This window comes from Pholcus phalangioides, unplaced genomic scaffold, assembly GCF_987345545.1.
Source record: "Pholcus phalangioides strain wild (caught in Gottingen) unplaced genomic scaffold, Ppha-v1.0 ptg000013l_1, whole genome shotgun sequence".
NCBI classification, from domain to species: domain Eukaryota; kingdom Metazoa; phylum Arthropoda; class Arachnida; order Araneae; family Pholcidae; genus Pholcus; species Pholcus phalangioides.
The window spans coordinates 27769619-27791784 of NW_028301606.1; the positions used below are offsets into that span (position 1 = coordinate 27769619).

Below are 22166 nucleotides of genomic sequence, written 5' to 3' on the forward strand. Positions count from 1 at the left end.
TGTTTGTTTTATTTTGTATTTGGCGGCAGGACCACCGGCCATGATTTCTACACAAACACTCGACAAACGTCTTTTTATTTTATTTTATTTAACAACATTAACTTATCATTATATTGGTCGTTGCTCTCAAATTATTTAGCAGGGCGTCAAATTACCGTTTCATTTCGAATAGCAAAACGGTTATTGCATTAGCGGCTAATTAATAATAAAAACAATTAGCTGATTGGCAGATAGGTTAGTCAGCCATTTTCTTTTATTTATGTTTTGTTTTCCTGCATCAGGTATTCAATACTTTTCAATTAGTGTGAATGATAGATATGAGAAAGGATGGACCCCCATGGTATGGTCCGCGTCCATTTTAATGATCGGGATCCGAAGCTGTGATGGCGCATTCAATTTGGGTGGTGGGGGGGAGCGTCAACACTTTGTTTACGTCATATCCTTTCAGTAAATCGTAGACATCGATGGGGGTGGGGGACACTCCTATAATGCTGGATGTGTTTGATCCTTTTGGATTTCTTTACTTCCAATACGCTGTTTTGAGATCCTTATTAAGTAAGAACTGCGATGACAGATTGATATGATGCGAGCTTAAAAAAATATGTCCTTTTAAAAGGATTGTCGTTATATTAAGAGGAGGGAGTTTAATGTTACAATGAGGGCATTTCCAAACAGTCCTTGAAAAAAAATATCGTTGTAGAGGGATTTATCGTTATCAGTGGTCTGGCCAGCCGAAATATGGGTCTGTATTTGGGACCCTTCACAAAATACAAATCAGTGAAACAAATTTGGCATTTCATTTGTTTCCTGAAAATCACTTATTTTTCACAAAGTTGATGACCCTTATCACTAAAACAGGACCCTATACAAAAAAAAGTGAAGACCCCTATTTCTATGGATTCACAGATTTCACAGTACAAGTAAAACAGATGCCTCAACTGTCACCCTTCTGTGGCCAAATAATTTCTCCTTATATAATAATAATATGCATTTCAAACTCCTGATTAATGATCACCCTTTTTATATGGACAGGTCCCATCGGTGTCCATAAAAGTTAGGTTTTACTGTATTATTAAATCATATCAAGGGTTTACAACAAGCCGCATTTGGCATTTTAACCAGCTCCATTGACCACCAGTCCTATAATACACACATTAATATACAGTTTGGCAAGGCATGCTTTGAAGACCCTTTGTCTTAAGTCCTATTTACATGCATTAAGTGATTTAGTAGTTAACTAAATTTTAAGTAATAATGTATTAGTTAATTAGCCTACTAAATCACTTAATGCATGTAAGCAAGCCTTTAGATAGCCTAAAGCTCTGCAGGAGTCTGCCCCGACTTTTTTTTTTTTTTTGTAAGGTCCTGTTTTTATGAAAATTGTGCATATTTTTGTGAAAAGGGTCGTTTTGTGAAAAATGAGTAATTTTGTGTGAAGCGAAATAATCTAGTTAATTTATCACAAAAGAAATAAAATGCCGAAATTATGGTTTCGTTTATTTTTGTTTCATGAAGGGTCTGTTTTTCAGATCCAGAATTTTAAGTCTTGAAAATGGGCTTAAATTTTTGCTGAACAGACCCTTGCTGTCCTTTAAACCAGCTGTTTTCAAACTTTTGTCACCCTAATCCCAACAACGGTTATTTTCGGCTCCCCAGAATAATTTTACGAAGAATCATTTCAATGCACTGAATAGGTTCATATCAATGTTGACAGCTTGCCCTGATGTCTCTGACAAAGTTTGGCAATGCCTCTTGGAGCTTTAACACGTATTTTAAGAACCACAACTGTATCTAAGTTATTGGAATGCGAGAAGTTTTTAATCCAAAAGCGGCTCGTTGTCAATATGTCCTGATAAGCTTTTCGTAATTTGAGTATTGTTGATCCAAAGTGTGGTGTTTGTGTGACTCCTATAGAAAATTTGTGTTATCATATACAAATAGGTCGATAAGATACTCGCCTAAAGTACCAAAGGATGTTAAGAAATATCACAAGTTCAATATCAATTTGTTCTTGTCTGAAACATTCTTGATGCGGGGTATGGAGCAGAAATTTTGATAACATGACCACAGGGAAAGATTGCTGCCACAAGATGTCTTGCAGACCAACCTCTCCGAGTATAAAAATTCAGAAATGCAAAACGCTGCTGTTTGAAATCAGCATTAAACTGTAGGCCCCATTCTAGTTAACCTTCTGTGTTAAGAAAATCACTGTGATGTAACAAAAATGATCATTATAATTATTTTCACTATTTTGTAGACTCTCTGATGTGGCTCATATCAGACCGAAATCATCGGATTACTGCCTGTTAAAATAATTTTAACTTCTGCATACACACATGCAGTGACGTATTTTGATGGCATGTGTTTCAGCTCCCTTCAGAAAGTCGCAGAAAATTTCACTCCATCTGCTGTACCATTGGCTATAAATTATAGATGACCTATAATGACCGAAGATTATTTCCTCACTAACACGCTAATGTATATTTCATTCCTGGCAGAAAATTTATTGATTATTAGTATTTTTTCTCCCCCTCAAGGAAAATATGGTTGCCGAAAGCCCACTCAAAATGAATTATAAGCCCAATGCACCAGCTGGTATGACGGCTAGAGAACTGTGTGAATATGATGACCTGGTGACCAGTCTAGTCTTGGACCCTCACTTGAAATTCACAACTCACAAAATGAACACAAGGTAAGCTTTGATATTTCCATTACATGCTTTAATATTGCTATTACATATTTTGATATTTTTACCCACAATGTAGTTGTTTGTATCATTGTTTGTTGTTTGTTCATCTATCACAATTGGGCAATTCAAATATATATGCATTTCAATTCCGCTTTGAAAAATTATAAATGCTTTTAATATTGTCTTTCTTATGCCAGAAGTGTGAATGTGCAAATTTCCAAATCATGGAAAATGAAGTTTGAATGTTTATTCTATGAGCGTCATTTCTACTGATAAGCCTGGTTCCCAGGACAATTTCTGTGATTTTTTGTTTCTTTATACTACATATTGACTATAAAGGGGAGCCTTACAGCAAGTGACCTGGGGCCCCACCAAAGATCCCAACCCAGGAGTCCTAATGAGCATATATATACAGGGTGGACAAAAGTATGTAGGAACTTTAAAAATGAATAAAAACCGGAAAAATAACTGAAATAAAATGGTTTGTAAGGTTAGCATCGCTATAGGGTGCAGGAATTTTTTTAAGACAGGAAAAATAAAAATTGTGAAACAGCCGATTGATGGGACTGGTAAGAGACTGGTATTCTGTTCGTTATTTGAATATTTTTTCTTTGACTTGTGTATGGCAGTGCCACCTATTGGATGTTTTTTGAGGTTCTTCGCCCCCCTCCCCCCATCTTAAAAAAATTCTAGTGACCTAATGATGCTAATCTTGCAAACCGTTTTTATTTCGCTTATTTTTCGCTTATTTTTATGAATTTTTTAAGTTTCTACGGACTTTTTGCCCACCCTGTATATGCAGGATTAAAGTTTCACTTTGAAATGACCATAAAAAAAACTACTGAACAAAATGTTATCATACTTGTAAATAGTTTATAGGAAGTCATGGAATTCAATTTTCCACAAAAAAAAGTAAAACATCACCACCAGCGGGGAATGCCATAGTATGTAATATTGTTAACTGAAATAAGTAAGACATGATGACATTAGCTTAAAATGTTTTTAGTAGTTTCTAAAGCATGTTCAATGTGGCCTACACCATTTTCTCAAAGCAAGTTAAATCGCAATCTACGTTCTCATCAGTAGCTCTTAGCATATCGGGAGGAATGTTATGGACATGTCTGTGTATCACATTTTTCAATTCGACCAAAACCCCACAAACAGTTTCGTTTTAGAAACAATTAAAAGCATTTTAAACCAATGTCTTCATGTCTTATTTTGTTTAACAATATTGCATGTTGCACCATTTCCCCACTGGTGGTGAGTTTTTGAACTTTTTTTTATTCAAATTAAATCCCGTGACCTCCTGTAAACTATTACCAAGTATGATAACATTTTGTCCAGTGGTTTTCCTTTTATAGCCATTCCAAAGTGGAACTATTATTATATAGACCCTGTATTTTCTTATTGCCCCAACAAGAGCTTGAGGCAACCACCGATAAATTGTGCCTTAATTTCCAACCCAATTCATTATGGCAGCAAATTGTGATATAGCACTATGGCCAGAGTTGATATTGGTGTGTGTTAAGTAGCATAGAGGAAGCCCGACTGTACGATGTGAGGGAGGGGGTGCCATGCTCGCAATAGCTTTTTTTTTTCCTCATTACCCATTCAGCACAAAAAACCGTAGCCTGTTTACTTCATTTGGAGCCCCATTCTTTGGAGCTTTGGGCATAGTATAAATACTATTTCTATAACATACATGTTATATAAATACATGTATTTATGACTTTGTATAGATAACATTGATTTTCGACTTTGTGTTCAGATTTCGACCTCCAAAAGTGAACAGAGAAGAACTGAGGCGAATTATTACAGACTTCAGAAATGATAAGGATTATGAGAAAGCTTATGAAAAACTGGTGTCTGGAGACTGGGCGACAGCTTATTTCCATGTGAAAAGCAAACATCAGCTTCGTATGTTCAAAGAACACGTGAGCATTCACGAACATGACTTCACGGAAATCTAAAATATTTGAATCAATTCTGAAATAGTTAATTTGATATTTTTGCCTTCATTAATTTTTCATTGTTCTTTTATCTGCAGGTATTTCGTTATTTGAGAATTTTCGATGATGACGCTGGCTTTGAGGTCAAGGAATGCAAAAGGTACTCGCAAGAAAACTATGTTGGAGCAAAAATATGTGCAACAAGAAAATGGTAAATGTTTTGAACAAATTTTAGGCTCTGACGTCTGTTTTACATGATTTGTTCAGAAACTATCACACCCATAGTTCTTCATGCATGAACGAATGAAGCTAGTGAAGTGTGGTTTATTGCATGTATGTAGGCAATCCTAGTGTGCATGCTTAGATTTTTTTCCTGCTTGCAGAATCTGCCAGTTGGCAGCAGACCACTGATAAGTGGGGAAGTCTGAGTCCCGTCACACATATATTTGACAAAATGGCAGGGCATGGTAGCCTGGTCGATAAGATACTCGCCTAAAGTACCAAAGGATGTTTAGAGGTGTCGCGAGTTCGATACCCGGTTTATCCTTGTCAGAAAACTTTCCTGACACAGGGGTACAACAAAAAACGGTGACATGACCACAGAAAAATTGCTACCGCAGGGAGTCTCCCATCGAGGGGTTAGCGTGTCAACCTCTCGATGAGTATAAAAAACAAGCATGCCGTTCGGAATCAGCAATAAATTGTAGGTCCCGGTCTAATTAGCCCTAGTGCGCAGAAAATGACCTGGTGCGACAAAAATGATCAAACAAAATGGCAGGAAAAACTTGAACAGTGCTACTCCATTAGTCATAATGAAGCTGCGAATTGTGATGCAGAACCTCTTGATAATACCCCTTGCTTATGGTCGTGCTGTGCATAACTTGTGATGAACCATGCCACTGGAGTCATAGAAGACAGTCAATATATGACTTAGACATTGCATCTTATGGGGGCCAAATCATCAGTCAAAATGGAATGAACAGATCCAATGCTAATGCTCGCCTTGTCTAAAAGTTCTATGATCATGATTTGATGACCCTGCATCACCAGGGCCCTCACTTGGTCAATAACAACCTCATTTCTAGATATCTAAATCCTACGAAAAAGTGCTTCACTGTCCATCAATGTTTGGCCATGTTTAAAGCGGTTTTACAACTTCTTTATTGGTGTGGTGCCCATTTCATCAGCACTGAAGGTCTTTTGAATCTTCTGAATTGTTTCCACTTGAGAATCACCAAGCTTCACACAAAATTGCATGCAGTACAATTAAGGATTTTGCTGCCATTTTGTCAAAAACAATCTCACAGCACACACTCACATGGTAACAAACTTGCATCTCGAGGTCCTGGGTTCAAACCCCACCGACGCCACAGTAGTGAACCTGAAGACGGTTTTCTGTGGTTCCCAACTTTGAAACACGAATGCAAGCCAATCTCCTTGTTAAAAAGTCTTGCTGCAGCAAGCAACAGGCCTACAAACAGTACAAATATTCACTCATTACACTTCACTTCTGAAATACAGGTAGCAGCATTGAAAAATCAGACACAACATTAGATACACACTTGGACTGTTAAGTACATACGCTTACACTTCCGGCACAACTCATTTTGTAGTAAGGTGCCCATGCGGTAGACCTGAGTTGTTCTCGGTTAGAAAGGAAGAAAAGAAAGTGCTCGCTTATATGCACTTCCTCATTCATAAGGGGTCTGCCTGTGACTGGCAGCTTCTGCAGACAGGAAAGAAATTCAAGCCTACACCCTAGGATAATGCATATTTGCACCAAACCATGCCTCCCTAGCTTCTATCGTTCGTGCACGAAAAATTATGGTTGAGCACTTTTTGAACAAACCTCATAAGTATCCCAATTTTTATTCATATATGGATAATATTTTTTCCTGGGAGTCTTTTTTTCCATTCAAAATCTGAATAATATTGTATGGAAATCGTTCAGTTCTCCAGTTCACAAGATCTAATTACATGTGGTGAATTTTTAATTCCCTTTTTTTCCCAGCTTTTATGCTGAAAAGTTCTCACATTTATTAAAGTAAATGAAGCAAGCATTCATTGAATATAATTTAGTGGATTGTATCAATTACAATCCGTCCCTTTCATTGCATTCAATGGATCACAACCAAGTTTAATACTACAAGCCTCTGATTTTTTCCCCCCCATCAGGTGCAAAAATGACAAAATACCATATCTTGTTGGTTGTATTGCACAGCTTAGCGAAGAGGAAGAATCTTCTATGTTGAGACCTGGAGAGAATGACTTCAGTGTGATGTATTCTTGTAGAAAGAATTGTGCGCAGCTTTGGCTTGGTCCAGCGGCTTTCTTGAACCATGATTGCAGAGCCAACTGTCAGGTAAAACATCTTAATTTTTTCTGGTTTTTCTACTGTTTACCACCACTACACTACGTCAAGGCTGCACACAAAACATTTCTGTATATACCGATTCATTATATATTCTGCTGAGGAATGCATATGAGAACATGATGAACACAGTTTCAATGTATTCATAAAAAAAAGAATTCAATCAAGAAATATATTTTATTAGCTTCAAACTTTCAAAATATTGAAGAAAAAGAAAGAAAAATGCTCGCGTATATCCGCATAAAAAGGGTCACTGTGGATAGCTCATTGAGAAATTAACTGGCCAGTTGACTGGTTCAAAAGATATTTTTCTTCAAACTTTTGATATAACAGCTTCCCAATATAGCACCCATTTTTTATGGAATAATGTTTGTTGTTATAACAAGCTTCCGCTGTATGTTGCCACCTTGGGACCCCAAAAAGAAAAAGTTATGGTGTAAGCAGAGACATATTTGTTAGCATGGGAAGCAAAAAGAGCAGCTATGCATCGAGGTAGATGCTGTTAACCTCTATTGTTCGATTCTTCAGTCAGGAAATTTTTAAAAACTGACTGTATAAACACGATTGATGACTCAAGAGGAGTGAGGGTATTAAGCTGTTCTTCTGTACCTGAGTTGTATAGTCAAATACTATTTTGGGAAATTGGAATCATGCAGTTATAGAAATTTTTACACCAGTGTCCTTTTTTTATTTTTCTAGTTATCCTCTACTGGTCGGGAAACGGCTTGTGTGGAAGTTTTGCGAGACATTGAGGTTGGAGAGGAAATTGTATGCTTTTATGGTGAAAGTTTCTTTGGGGAAAAAAATTGCTATTGTGAATGTGAAACATGCGAAAGGTAACTTAATGAATATGCATTTTAACTAGTATAATTTTGAGTGACTATGAAAATCCTAATGAACATCTGTATTTCATCCTGTGTGTATATGATGCAAATGGATGGTCTAAGTATAAGAAAGTTTAGTTTAAAGAACTGTGCAAATATGCACACAGTATGGCCATCAAACTACTTGTAATATGATTTAAAATTGGTAGACTGTGTTTTATTTTGTGTTTCAAATTTGCATGGCATTAGACTGCTTATTGAATGTCCATTTTTTTTTAATTTTGCCTCAGACATAACAAGTAACGGTTAACATGAGCAAACAATAGATTTTTTTTCGCTGCTCGTATTAACTGAGTTTGACTGAATATTCAGGGTTCCTGACCTGGAAAGTCAGGGAGAAATGTAAAATATTTGGCAAAAGTCACACACACAGGGAAATATATGTTGCATATATGTTGCAAACATTTGTTAAAAGTCAGAAGAAAAGTTCAAGGGGGGGGGGAATTTTTTTGAAATTGGGAAGGTTGTGTATATATATATATAAAATTTTGAATTAATTCTTTCTTCTGGAGTCTTGGTCAGGGAAATGATCAAGCAGATTGTGTGCTGGGAACCCTGATATTATTTTGTAAAGTGAGCATCAAAACACTTGCTCAAATATCAAAAGAAAATCCTTGGATTTTTCTATTCATGTCAGATATACATGTTATATTGCAGACGAAAAACTGGTGCATTTGCTAGCAAAAATGACAAAAATGCTGATGACTCGCATAAAAATTACACTTTACGAGAAACCAACAAGCGATTATCAAGGACAAAGAAAGAGTCTAAAGTTATGTCTGAATCGCCCACAATTCGCAAGAGTATGAAAAGTGAAACAATCTCTAGTGAGTTTGCTTTTGGTTTTCTCTGAATTGTTCCTTTAATTTCAGTTGCAATACAGTTATTTTCCATTGGGAAGGTAATGAAATACTTATTCATCTTTGTCATTAATTTTAATGTATTGTGTAACTTTTTGGAATGAATTATCAGGTAAAGGAAGAAATTGGCAAACTTCAAAATATCCAAAAATGTAGGAATTTGGTTTTATGATTGATTTTTTTTTTAAATCAAGCATGCAAATTCAAAAAAGACAGCAGTTCATTTGAAAAGGCCTCTCCACAGAGAGCAAGCAGGCCTTCAACATGATACTTACATAATGTAAAAATTTGAGCGTTTACCATCTTCACTTCAAAATATGGATGGCAGATGGCAACACCAGCAAGAGCAAAAACAGTTCTCACACAACATAAACACGTTAGGGGGTACTGATTCCTTAGAAATTCTGCAGAGGAACGTATACGAGGTGCATGTTACGGTAAAGTAGCAGTAGTAGTCAAGCAGAGAATTTTATGTGCTGTAACAAGTAAATACAAGTTACTGTGTTTCAAAAACTTTTGTGTTAAATTAAAAACTTTTGTAGATTTTTTTTTTCTTTGTAAAACTTTCTCCCATTGTAGAATGCAACATCTTAGAAAAGGTTTATCTTTTTAAATAAACACTTAATATACAAAAGCAAATGAAACTGATCAGTTTCTTATTAAAATACTTGTTATAAATTTATGTTTATGTTCAGTATATCAAGATGTGTAGTATATTTCAGACTTTGACAAATCCCAGGTGTCAGGTCGTCACCGTGATTAGAAAATCAGTATTGTTCCTAAAATTTTCTATTTGGGATTACCAAATTGAAGTCTATGGATGATACAAAATCTTCTGGTATTGTTACATTTCATCGTTTAAAATGGAGTGAAATTATGTTTAGTTCCTGAAGGGTAAAAAATTATGCTTGGCTCCTATGAAATTTGGCTGGTGCCTAAATATATTTTGTTTGTCAAGCACTGGTTTATTTCTTTCCTGTCTTTCTCTCACGAATTTAAGTTTGGGATTTTAGATAACTCATTTTCGTAATTTTGGATTCTAACTTGACCATAAGTCCTTTTTTTCAGCACAAAAAGATACTCCATTACTGTTGAATTTGAATCTTGAATTCTTAAGATAGAAAAAAAAAACAAAAGAATCTACATTTTAAAGAAAAAATATTGTTCATAGCAGTAAAAGATTAACTTTTCATTTTTCAGATCAAACAAAAATAATAAAAATTGCTATCAAAATTAATCTTTTGATTCATTGGCAGTTGCATTCTCAATCAACTCTCATTTAAATAATGGATTTTTAATTAATTTTTTTGTGCTCTGTATTAGTTATCCTGGGAGTTACATTAAAATAGTCAACTTTATACACTGCGCCTGATGTTCGCATAAATATAATTAAAAACCCAGTTATGTAAAGATATGAACGTCATGCCATACGAGTTGATTGGGTTAAGAGGCGAGATTGAATATTATGAATAATAGTACATTAATTAACATGAAAAATGTCTATGTAATGAAATACAAGAGTCATAATTAATCAAATCATAATTTTTTGTCTTCAATAGTTTATGTTCAGAATTACAAATATAATTTAAATCCTCTGTTTTTTATCATTTCTCTTACCCACAAAACTATTTAGTGCTGTATCTCATCTAACCAGAATATTTTCAACTGCACTAAGGGCATAAAACCAATATATTTGTTAGAAATTTCATATGAAATGACCATTTGTAAGCAAAATTAAAAGATACATTACAGTAGTTTTAGGGGTAATCAAGCTCATTTTATTCAGTCATGTTTAACCTTTTGCGGTGCATAAAAAGTAAATAGTTTCATAATTCATTGTAAAAGAAACATTTTTGGACAAATTTTCACACTTTTGGGGAGGTAAGTGTTTCTGTTTTTATCTCTTTATAGCTTTAAAAAGTTTGATGTGTAACCTGTGGTATCAAACTTGATAGAAATGACCAGCACTGTCTTCTTACTCTCTTGTTTATGTTATTGTGGATCCCCCAATGTCAGGGAAGCTTGGTTAGAAATTCTATGCTTAAGGGTAAGTAGGTTGTGTGAAGGTAGTTTGTGTTTACTCGAATTTTCTCTTTTTCCGGGTACGTTTTCAGATGAGGGGAAAAATATGAAATTAGACCATCTTTATCAAAATAGTCTTTGTGCAAAGACATTATTTCACTTCAGAAAGTTCATGAAATCTGCATTTGTGGAACAGAGACTTCTGTTTTATGTGTGAAGTTTTTTTGTTGTCTAGTGCATTATCAAGTGATAAAAGTAATTTTTCTTTTCATTTGATAGCCTTCCTGAAATCATTCTTATCTTAACCAGTTACTCATATATTTATTATTTGGGATAGGATTTTATGATCTAAAAAATAGACAGAATATGTTTCATGAAAAATGCATCTTATGCCTTAGAAAACTAAAAATATGCCATAAAAACCTAAACATATGCCTTTATAAATAGGCTGACCATATTTCCCCGAGAAAAATTAGGCAATGACAATCATTGTCAAATATGATGCCAAAGGTGCAGAAATAAAGTTGCCGATTGGTGCAGATGTCGCCAAAAAATTGCCAATCATTGCTAAAAACTATGCCAACGGTAAGTAAAAATGCCAATTGTTGCTAATACTGCCGAAAAATAGCCAATTGTGGGAAATGAGGCTAAGGAAGAGAAAGCTTGTGGGAAGTGATCCCTCTTTTGTTCTGCTAAAATGCAAAAAAAAAAGCTTTAAAAACATGGAAAAATATAGCTTAAATTCTGAAAATCATGAAAAAATCCATCATGTAAAAATAGCAAAATATGTGAAGTCTAAAAAAATTTGCAAAGTCAGAAATTCCAGCCCTATTTATTATATCGGCACATTCATATTTTTACTTGGTTACTGATAGCATGGGTTTTAAGATATAATCAGATTTCTTTTTTTTTTTTCATTCTGATAAAATTACGTTCAAAAATGAAATAAATAAGTGAATATTGTTTTTTATTGCTGTCTGTGATGGAATACTTTTTTTCTGGTAACTTGTTTTTGAACCAAAATACTTAATCCAATCAACATATACTTTATGCATTAGGAAAACACAATATGTGAGGAGGGGAAAAGTATTTCAAAGAAGCCAACTTAGTGCTTACTGGCAATCAATATGTTGACAGAAATTTAGCACAGTTATAAAAGATAATGATTGTGGCAATAAATTAGTTCATAAAAATCAATGTTTTTTCTGTAACCAGATGTTTCTAAATCTAACATTTTCTGGTGGGGGGGGGGGGTGGCTAATTGGGTAATGTATATGTATAAAGAAGGGGAATGTAATTTTCTGGAGTGAGGTCTAGTTGAGTGTTTTGTTCTGTCAGAAAAAAAAAAAGTTTCTTTTTTCTCTTTCAACTCTTGCGTTATGTTTTTAACTGCTGCCGTTCACTGTGGCGAATGACTACTCACTTCATGAAGTGGCTAGATATTATTGTTATTACATGCACTTAACCTTGTAAAATAAGTCTTATTTCAAATTAACAATGTCTATTCATTCCGTCAAATAATTATTTTATGAAGAATAAATGAGAGGAAATTTGTGATGTAAGAAAAATATTCAATGTGAAATAAATTTTTAAGAATGTAAATGATTTTCATCTAGATTTTGTCATGTAAGAGACTACTGCAGTTGTTTTCAAAGTTTGGTTACCTGCAGCTCTCTTTTTTCAATTCATGAACCTCTTTAAACTATAAATAGGCACACAAATCAATAACTTCAGATTGCTTTGACGCCTCCCTACAAAGGTTGGCGATGCTTGTAGAAGCTGTGATGCACACCGAGAAACACTACTCTACTGTATTGAAAATATTCCAAGTTTTCTGATTATGCAATGTCTACCCATTAGCTGATCTAATACGACCAACCCGTATCTTTATGAGTTGAAGCTATGTATGAATGTATTCTGGATATTTTCATAGTTTGATGAAAACCATTGGTGTAATATCCAATTATCCTTCAAATGTATAGAATAATAGTGTTTCAAAAAAAAAAAATCAATTTATACAATCAAACCTTGTTATAACCAACTTAATGAATATGAAAATCCAGTTGCTATGTCAGGAGATTCCGGTACAATATGATTTAACAGTTACTTTTGCTAAAAAAATTCAATCCAATGTTTGGATGTTTGCTACACCTGATCTCAGAGAAAAAATCTCATGTGGGATAAGACTAAAAATTTGTTCATTACTTAGAGATTGGCTGTAGCATTTAGTTACCTCTGTGTGTGTTACAGATCAGTTTCAAATTTTTTATCCAGGTTCCTTTTCTAATTGCTCTGAGTTTCCTGATATTCAATTGAATTTTATTTTGTATAATTTCATTCAAGATGTGTGCTTTATACCTTGTTTTGAAGAACATTTCTTCAATCAAAATATTATAAATTATAAAAAACTTTTAGTATTCTTTGTCTCTAATGCTCTTCATTATTACCTTCTAGTTCGGAAGATGAATCCTCCTTCTAGAAACTCGGTGGCAAGAGCAGAAAATACATCAAGTGTTGCAAAGAAAATTCAGAATGCTCGTAAATGCAAATCAAGTATTAGGTCACAGAAAAAAACCCCTAAAGTTGCTGGTGTTGCGTCGTCCAAAAATTCAAAAAAGTCAGTTGTCAGACGCAGTCCTAAATCAAATCCGTTGAAAGCAAAAGTACAAATCCAGGCTGCTAGTGCAGATGACTCACTGCATGTCACTAATAAGAGCCAAGTCAGAAAGAATAATACACCTATAGCAGCAAATAGCAAAAATTTTGCTGATGATTCACCGGGAACTAGTGGTATTGAAAAGAAATCTCCAGTAGATGGCAAAAGTGGACTGCCAAATCCTGCAGCCATGTTGACCAGAGGTCAGGTAAAAGCCTCAGATTTATTCCATCGGAGAACATTGCGAAGTTATCTCAAACAGAAACCTCTGAATCGGAGGCCATTAAAAAACAAAATCATTAAGAGATCTGTCAAGAAGACAACAGATAAAGAACTGCCCATTCCCAGACCTGTTGCCAGTAAAGTTGCGAAGAATTTGTTTACTGAACATTGTGAAGAATCTATGAATTCAGATACACCCAGTTATCAGGAGGGCACATCTATAGATATGATGACCTCTAGACATTCAGATAACTATATACAGCCAAATCAGCCTCGAAATTGTAGACGAAGTTCTTTGGTTGTTGCTGAACCCTCTGTCCACTTTTCAGAGGATGTCAAACCTGATGTGAATATTGCTAAAGACATGACTGTAGCCAGCCTCGAGGTCAAGACCAATTCTCAGCAGTGCTCTTTGGGGTGCTTGAAATTGACCATTCGAGTGAGGGGCAATCCTGCTGATGATGTTCAACCATCAGTGTCACAAAGCAGTGCTTCTCTACCATCAGTTCAAAGTGAAGGAATGGTGTATGAGATAATACCAGTTAAATGTGATGGAAAGCATATTATTTCATCTGCTGATGGTAATGATGAAAATAACAGAAAGCGACGCAAATCAAAAGCAAATGAAACACCTATAGTAGATACCTCAAATTCTGCTGATCATTCTGTAAATATTAGTATATCATCACCCTGTTACTCACGTTCACAGCAGGCAGAGGAGTCATGCCTGTCTATGAGTTCACCCATGAAAGCCGGAACTAAAAGATTAAGACTGATCTTGGGTAACGATTCCATTGATATTGATATCCCCCCTTCCAAGAACAACAATGGCAATGCTTCCTAATAATTTATCTCCCAAAGCGGAATGTAGAATAAGTTGATAGTCACTTATTGGAAATGGTATTTCATATAAAACAAATGTGTTCATCTGCTAGAGTGGATTGTAACCTCTAGTCCATTTTGATACCGCTTTAGTGTAACATGCCTCTCCACATCATTTGTTTCATGTCGTTTCTTGATAAATTAACGGGTATCTCATGTGAAAAAGTATCTAGATATAGGCATTCATTCCATTTCTCCGAGCATGCTGGCCATGTATTCCATCCAGTAAGACTAGAAATAAGTAATATTATTGAAGTATTTTCTGTTGGATATTGTGGCTTAACTGATTTTTTGATTAAATGGATAAATGTGAATTTTTCCTCATCTGCACTTGTATAGTAAAGTGTCTTCTCTGACAGCACATATATTTTTTAATACCATCTGTGTTCTAAACTCGTAGTTTTATAGAACATTCTCTGTATGTGTAATTTGAGCATAACAAAATTGTGACCAGCACTGGGTAATATGTAGAATGTAAAAGAGAGTGTGTGTATATGTGAAGTACTTGTATCTGCTGCAATTTTTTTACTTTGGGCTTTGTGTCTGCTGTGTCTGAAAAAAGAAAAATCTGTGTTGCAAGTTAAAAGGCGAGAAATTTTTGTGAGGGAATCTAATATTGAGTATTATAACTACTACAGGTTATGCATATCTTTTGTTTTATTTCTTGATTATGGTTTTGAAGTTTTTGTATTGAATTTAATTGGGAAACATTTTCCCCTTATATACACAAGTTATTTCATTTTATGGTTGTTTTTTTTTAATTGTACTTATATGAATATATTTCAAACTTGTAAGGAAAAAAGAATTTTATATAGTTGATCAATTTTGTGTTATCAGTCAAAAAATTTGGTTTTTTTTTTTTCCCAATACACTGCTTGGCCAAAAAAATTTAACATTTCACTTTACTTGAAAACCTTAACACCCTAACAATATTCTACTTCACCCATTGTACAAATGTTGTGATCTGGAACTGTTTCTGTTGTTCTGAACTAAGATCATCGCTAAAATCAAATCTGCTGAGTATTTTAGCATACTTGATGACCATATCCAGTGGCATGTTGAATACGTGAACTTTCCTAAAAAAACATGATAAAGTTCAATTTCTTCACAAACCTTCATCTTATACTCCCAAAAGCTGGTACCTGTGTCTTTGAATAATTAGTGCTTTTGCTGGAATCTCTGGAAGAATTTTGAGAAATGGGGAAAAAAACTCTTTCCATGTTTTTCCAACTAGTTTGAGAATTTTTTACCATAAAACATTTTCGGTCAGTTGAGAAAACATTCTGCTTTGGGGGCTGTCTATTTTTACTTATTAAGAACTCTGGGTCTTCAACAACTGGGTACTACAATACTTAAAAAATACAAACTTATTGGTAAACATTTTCTTTTCTTAAGGTGATGGTATGTTCCAGAATGGTGATGGCAATTTTTCTCAAACTGTGAAAAATCTGTTTAAAGGACTTGAGTCATCATTTGAAATCTTGGATTGTCATTTGGTAAGTCCCCTCATAAGTTTAATCGAGCATCTGGGTTACTTTTTTAGAAGAAGAGTGTGATTTTTTTCTTCAATATACTTAGGAGTTTCAAACACTGATGCAAACATAAGTGTTGAGATGTTGCATGACCTCATTAAATTACTGTCACTGCAAATGTATGTTTAATTCCTGTTGAAAATAATTTGATGAAAGAACAGTGTGTTCAACTTTTTCTTTGGTCAGGCAGTGTATTTGTGATGAAACAAAAAATTCTTTATAGAAAATATTGTCTGCTCCTTTGTATGAATTTTAGTTTAATTGTTTTGAAGATTGAAGACCCCAGTTGAAATACATCATAATTTTTTTTATCATTTCTTACCATGAATGCCTGTTTGTGTTTGAGTGGTAAAGTGTAGTGTGATTATTTTCAAATTTTCATTGATCTCTTTCTCTGTGTGTTAACTTTTCATTTCAAAATGAAGAGTAAATGTTTTTCCCCAATATGGTTTGTGTTTTTATGTGTACATTGTGTGTTGTGATAGTTCTCTATTTTTTTTTCTATTTTTTTTACTATTGTTTGCATTAGTTAATTGAAATATTGCTCAAAAAAATTGTTTGATTGTTTTGTTGATTATTGTTTTACTTCCTGCTACCCTGTTTTCATCTATTATGATTATTATGTTAAGATTTCATAGCACAACAATATTGCTCAAAAAATTTTTTAGTTTCTAGTTTTTTTTTCGTTGTACTAAAACATCTAAAAGATTATTCTTTTTATTACCTACGCATGAGAAGTAATGATAAAGCATAAGAAAATTCCTCCAAGCATAGGCAGAGATAAACTTCAAGGGCTGTTGGGCACAATTATGATGGATGATGCCAGTACATAATATATATCAGATCAGTTGGTTACATCATAGATGCTGGGAATCACTATGCCCCTCTCTTCAATATCTCTGCCCATGCTTCCAAATTAATGTTAGATGTATGTCTTCCCGTCCCCCTTATTGATAATAAAAATAGCCTTTCTTTGTCTGATAAATCTATATAAAACTACATTATATTATAACACTAAGCCTGTACTGTAAGATCTTTATTATTCATTTATAATTATTTATTCATTTGTAATGTTTTAAGCTTCAGCTTTTTTATTGTTTGACCTTTTATCTATCATATCATGAAAAATAAGATGAGAATAAAATTATAAATATAGTGATACAGTTAAAACCTGTCTCCAACGGAATCGCAAGGGACTGAGATTTTTCCCCATTTAACACAGGTTTCTGCTTAATAGAGGTTCAATTGATATAATGTGTAATATAATATGAGGGTCGCGTATGTAATTGAAGTACAGTATAATAAAAGTTAAACTAATTAATTTAAATGTACATTATTTACTCTATATTTACTAAATATTTAGATTTTCACAGCATCTGTATGAAACTTCACCCCCACACCGCCCATCTGAAATGACTACATTTATTGTTTTTGACCTTCTCTGAAATTTTCAATGAGGGTTTCAATATCTCTCGTGTCAGGTTCAGCTTTTTTTTTTTGCTTTTTTTTGTACATTGTCGTCTATATTTATGTAATCCTCAGCACCAGAGCCGTAACTAGAAGGGGGACAATTTCGCTGCCCTGACCACTGTAAAATTAATTATTTTCAAATGTAAACTTAGCCACCTCCTGAATTTTGCTGAACGAAAAATTGCCCCCTCCCCCCTTCGCCTTCTATAATTCTGGCCCTGCTCAGCACTTGCGATCATGGAAAGCAGCTTGCATACAATTTTGTAAGTCATTTTGACTTAGAAAATTGTATGCATCAATTGTATATCATTCAGAAATCTAACCATTTCACTGATTGTTACAATTTCAAAAAGCAACTGCTTCAGTACATGTGGCTTTTAAAAAAACATATTAAGTATGGTAACGGGTTTCGTTAAAGGGTAAAATTTTCCTTTCCGTTTCTGTGTTAGACAGGCTCTGTTTAATCCAGGTTTTTAATGTGTATTTTGGCATTAAAATCACAGGACCCCGATTTTTCCCCATTAAAGGCAGGTTATCGTTCGATGCAGGTTCCGTTGGAGATAGATTTCACTGTATTAGTAAACAATTATATAAATTTTTGGTATGTCATTCTAAATACAAACACAAATATTACAGCAGGCAAATTGCTTAATGAGTCCCCTTACTAAAAATACTGGTGTCCCCTTGTCAAAGCAGTTGATTGATGATGTATTACTAACTCATGGTCCATCATGTCCATTCTACTGAAAATTTTGAACACTTTAATCATATCCCCAACACCTGAGTTCCTCCACTGTAAACATATTCAAGAAATCTGGTTCGGCATGGATGTTTATCAACACTAACACATTCCCTGGACAGATCTTACGGATCTCTTGGAATTCTTTATCAAATACATGAGGATTACATTAAAAAAAATCAAGTCTTTCTTCATAACTCAAGCCTTCATGCCAGCAAGAGTATGCTCTTCTCTGCACCCCCTCCGCCTAACCAAGTCTATGTCCCTGTGTAGGTAATGTCTCCAAAACCTTATGGCATACTCCAGTCCAGGACAAACTAAGCCTTAAAAAAGCAGAGTAATGACTTTAGGAGAATGTGAAGAAAACTTTTTAAGAATGAAACTGAGCATTTTAATCTGTCACTGAACAATGTTGAGAAAAGCTAAGCTGTGAATGGAAATTCCCAAATCGCTGATCCTAGTTTCGTTCGGATTGGTAATTCCATTAAACTCATAAGTGAAATGGGTTGTTCGAACCAAAATGAGCGACCATGCTGTTATAATATTCAAGTTCATCTGGAGCATCTTCCTATTCCTTGGATTCTTGTTTACCCCTACAAAAAAATCTAAAAGTATTGTTTTTAAAACAATTACCCATTACATAAATTATCTAACCTAGTGCTTTAAAGTACTGCCAGTAGATAAAGGGTTAATGTATTTTGAATCAAATAAACTTACGGGGATGTTACAATTCAATTATTTTGATCTAAAGTTATGTCTAGTTACCTCATTCTTTATCTAATAATATTCAAATTAGTGCAAATGGTTTTCATATTTTAATACTAGAATGTTTGAAAATGATATATGTCCAAAGTTATAGTTTTTTTTTTATATTCTTGTGGTATTGACATGTGTATGATAGAATTTTTGGAAATTTCACAATGATCATATTTATTTAATACTTTTTTTGACATGTGCATTGTTGCACCTATAAATCTTTTTATTAGTAATGTGAACTACTAGGATTTACAGACACATTCTCTACTAAATTTCATTTCAATCAGATTAGTGTCATAAAAAAAATTTTCTTTATCATTATATTATACAAATTGATTATTATGCATTATAAAAATTTACATTGTTTGTAAACTAATTTGTGATAACCAGTTGTTCAATAAGTGTTGGCCAGTCATGCATACGAAAACATAATCCTCTTTTATAAAATATACCAGTGGTGCCCCAATAATCTGAAACAAAATTGTCAGAAGTTGAATTGAATTCCAAAATTCTGCTTGTGGATAAAAGTTGGTGCTATATCCATGAAACTTGCTTATTATGGGAATGAACAGCTCATGTTCAAGTAAATTACATCAGAGAATGTCTAACAGCTTAGTATTTCTGGGCTATATTGGAAGATGTGTAGTCAGCTGTGCTTATAACAATGATAGTTAATAAGAACATTTCATTCTTCCATTTCTTTTACACCAAACTTAACTTTTTAGTTTGCATGGGGCATTTGAATACTGGCTTGGGGGGGGGGGGGGTTAATGAATGACATTTTCCGATTACACATGAAATTATATTGCTATTTGATGTGTGACTGCCAAAATTGTTGAGGTTAATATTGTTTCTGAAGATTTTTGTAACCTACATTTATTTTAGATATTTTTTCTGTTTGAATGTTAAAAAAATTATTGAAAGCTTAATTCATGCACGTATTTTGAGAAAAATTTCCTCATATCAGTTGAAGTTTCATTTGAATGTTAATATCACAGAAGGAAAAAATGAAAAGGGCAAATATAAAAGAAAAACCACAAAATTTCCTACACATTTTCAACATGCTCTGGGTGCCATCTTCAAAGAATAAATATAACCACTAATGCTTGCAGGGATGGTTACATATTCTCTCAATTTGTTTGATTACCAAATCTTAACTCTCAATTTCTCAGTGGAAATTATACATCCGTTTAAGTCAGATGTTGTGGTCAGAACTTGAAGCGTGTTAGGAATTTAGGTAATAAAATTAGTGTATTTCATTCATTGATTTTTATTTGCCTTTATTGTTATAGTTTCTTTTTTCATTATATCAGGTTATTACTCCTCCATGCTAACTATAAGCCATGATCTTGTGTCAAACAAATTCAATTGTATATATTCTTGACTGTGAAAGTATTACAAAATCTGCTCAAGTTCAAATCATCATGACCCAATCTTCTAATGTATCTTGATAGTCTGGCTGAATATGCAAGGAACAAAATTTAATTTTTGCTATCGGATGTAATTGTTTTTTTATGTGAAATAATATATATTTATTTGAAATAATCTAATCCTCGCATATCCCAGAGAGTATGGTTTGGTCCAGAGAATTTGAATAATTGTAATCACGTTCCAGATTTCAAATGGGAGTGTTAATTTTAGGAGATACTTATTTCCACTTTGAGCTCTTCAAAGTCTGTTTATGGGTATGTTGAAACTGAACTGGTCCTTCGATTAATCCCTACAAATATCAAAGTGACTCAGTTTAAATATTCTCTGAACAATGGCTAGTTATACTGGCTCAAAGTTGAGATAGAGCATACTTGAAAGTTGCAGTGAATAGGTTAGAAGACTGCATCATTAGATGTGACACTTTCTTATGAAGTACAAATTCATTTATTGTATTTATTATATGAATGATATCAAAATACTGTGTCTACACATTTGTTGTTTTTTTTCCCTATACCTCATAAAGTTTCCTTCATTGTAAATCATTCATGTTCGAATGTGCGCTAGGGACGAGGCATTTCTCTTCATTTGTTATCAAATTATTATTTAGGTGTTGAGAAATTGTGACTTTTTTTAAGGGTTTAGTGCAGTCATTTCAGTTACTCAGTGTACATTTGTCATGATTAAAGGTGTTTTTTTTCTGTATAACTGTCATAATTTTCAAATTTCAATGACCAGTTGTAGTGAGAATTAGACTTTGATTTTACGAGGGCTTTATCAAGCGAGCATTGGGATATTTAAAGGTGTTTAATAAGTCCGCAAAATATATTCTTAAATTTCAATTCAAGGCACCCTGGGCAAATGTTTGATTTTGATAAAATTGAATCAGGCTTGTCATAGTGGAGAAACTGACGATTTGTCAAAGCAAATTACATCTGCTGAGCAATGTGCCTTCTATTTTTTTTAACCTGCGTGGACCTGTTACTATGTGCGCAACATTTTGATATCTGCGCGGAGTGACAAAAACCATGCTTTTCATACTATACAATGCAGTAATTTCTTGTGCATAGACGTATTTTTAGCTGTGCAGCTTAGAGGGAATATTGCTGCCGAGTCTCCCCGCAAATACCAGTTTTGTGCTCCCATCTACAAGACTCCCGAAAAATTCCTCTATCTCCCGAACTTTGTGTGATTGGTATTGCCAAAAAAGAATCCCTACTTTAGGGATTTTTATTTCCCTCAGAACGACTAAACGGGACTAGAGTTTACCATGAAAATCTCCCTGCCTCCGAAAATGACGTCACCGTTTAGGGTTCCCAGCGACTTTGAAAGTCGGAAATATATGCAAATAAATACAAAAATTCCGAATTGGGAAGGTTAATATTTTGGTTTATATTTCATCCGGAGATTGGAACTGCGAACCCTGCAGTCCTAGAGTAAATTGTCGCAAAAAAGTTTGTCTTTTTGGCGAGGAAAAGACAAATTTCGTTAAGATGACCTGTCTTGAATGATCATATGTCCCGTTTTAAGTGTCTGTCCATTAACCTCTCGGAGGTAATGGTTTGAACCACTTTTGGGCGTACAGGCGATTTTTTGCCGGCGTGATTTTGAATTGAGTGTAACGATGATAGAGGTAATTTAACGTACCAAGGGCGTAGTGGGGGGGGGGGGGGGGAGAGACTTGGGTGGTCTGCCTTTTTTTTCGG

At 34.2% G+C, this 22166-nt stretch overlaps 1 protein-coding gene across 1 annotated transcript; it reads left to right on the forward strand.

Annotated features, from left to right (window-relative positions):
- The first annotated feature begins 95 nt into the window (after positions 1–95).
- Positions 96–21144, forward strand: LOC149078895 (uncharacterized). The gene is made up of 8 exons (XM_089241082.1): positions 96–234; positions 2538–2692; positions 4458–4623; positions 4737–4849; positions 6814–7000; positions 7709–7845; positions 8551–8720; positions 13230–21144. The coding sequence occupies exons 2-8, from the start codon at positions 2544–2546 to the stop codon at positions 14495–14497; spliced, it is 2190 nt and encodes a 729-aa protein (XP_089097208.1). The 5' UTR covers positions 96–234; positions 2538–2543; the 3' UTR covers positions 14498–21144.
- Positions 21145–22166: the final 1022 nt, after the last annotated feature.

Bases quoted from the DNA above. Each gene is read 5' to 3' on its own strand.
- LOC149078895 (XM_089241082.1), top strand. From the start codon at position 2,544: ATGGTTGCCGAAAGCCCACTCAAAATGAATTATAAGCCCAATGCACCA. The intron at 2,693-4,457 runs GTAAGCTTTGAT...CTTTGTGTTCAG, and splicing joins ACTCACAAAATGAACACAAG to ATTTCGACCTCCAAAAGTGA. The intron at 4,624-4,736 runs GTGAGCATTCAC...TTTTATCTGCAG, and splicing joins TTCGTATGTTCAAAGAACAC to GTATTTCGTTATTTGAGAAT.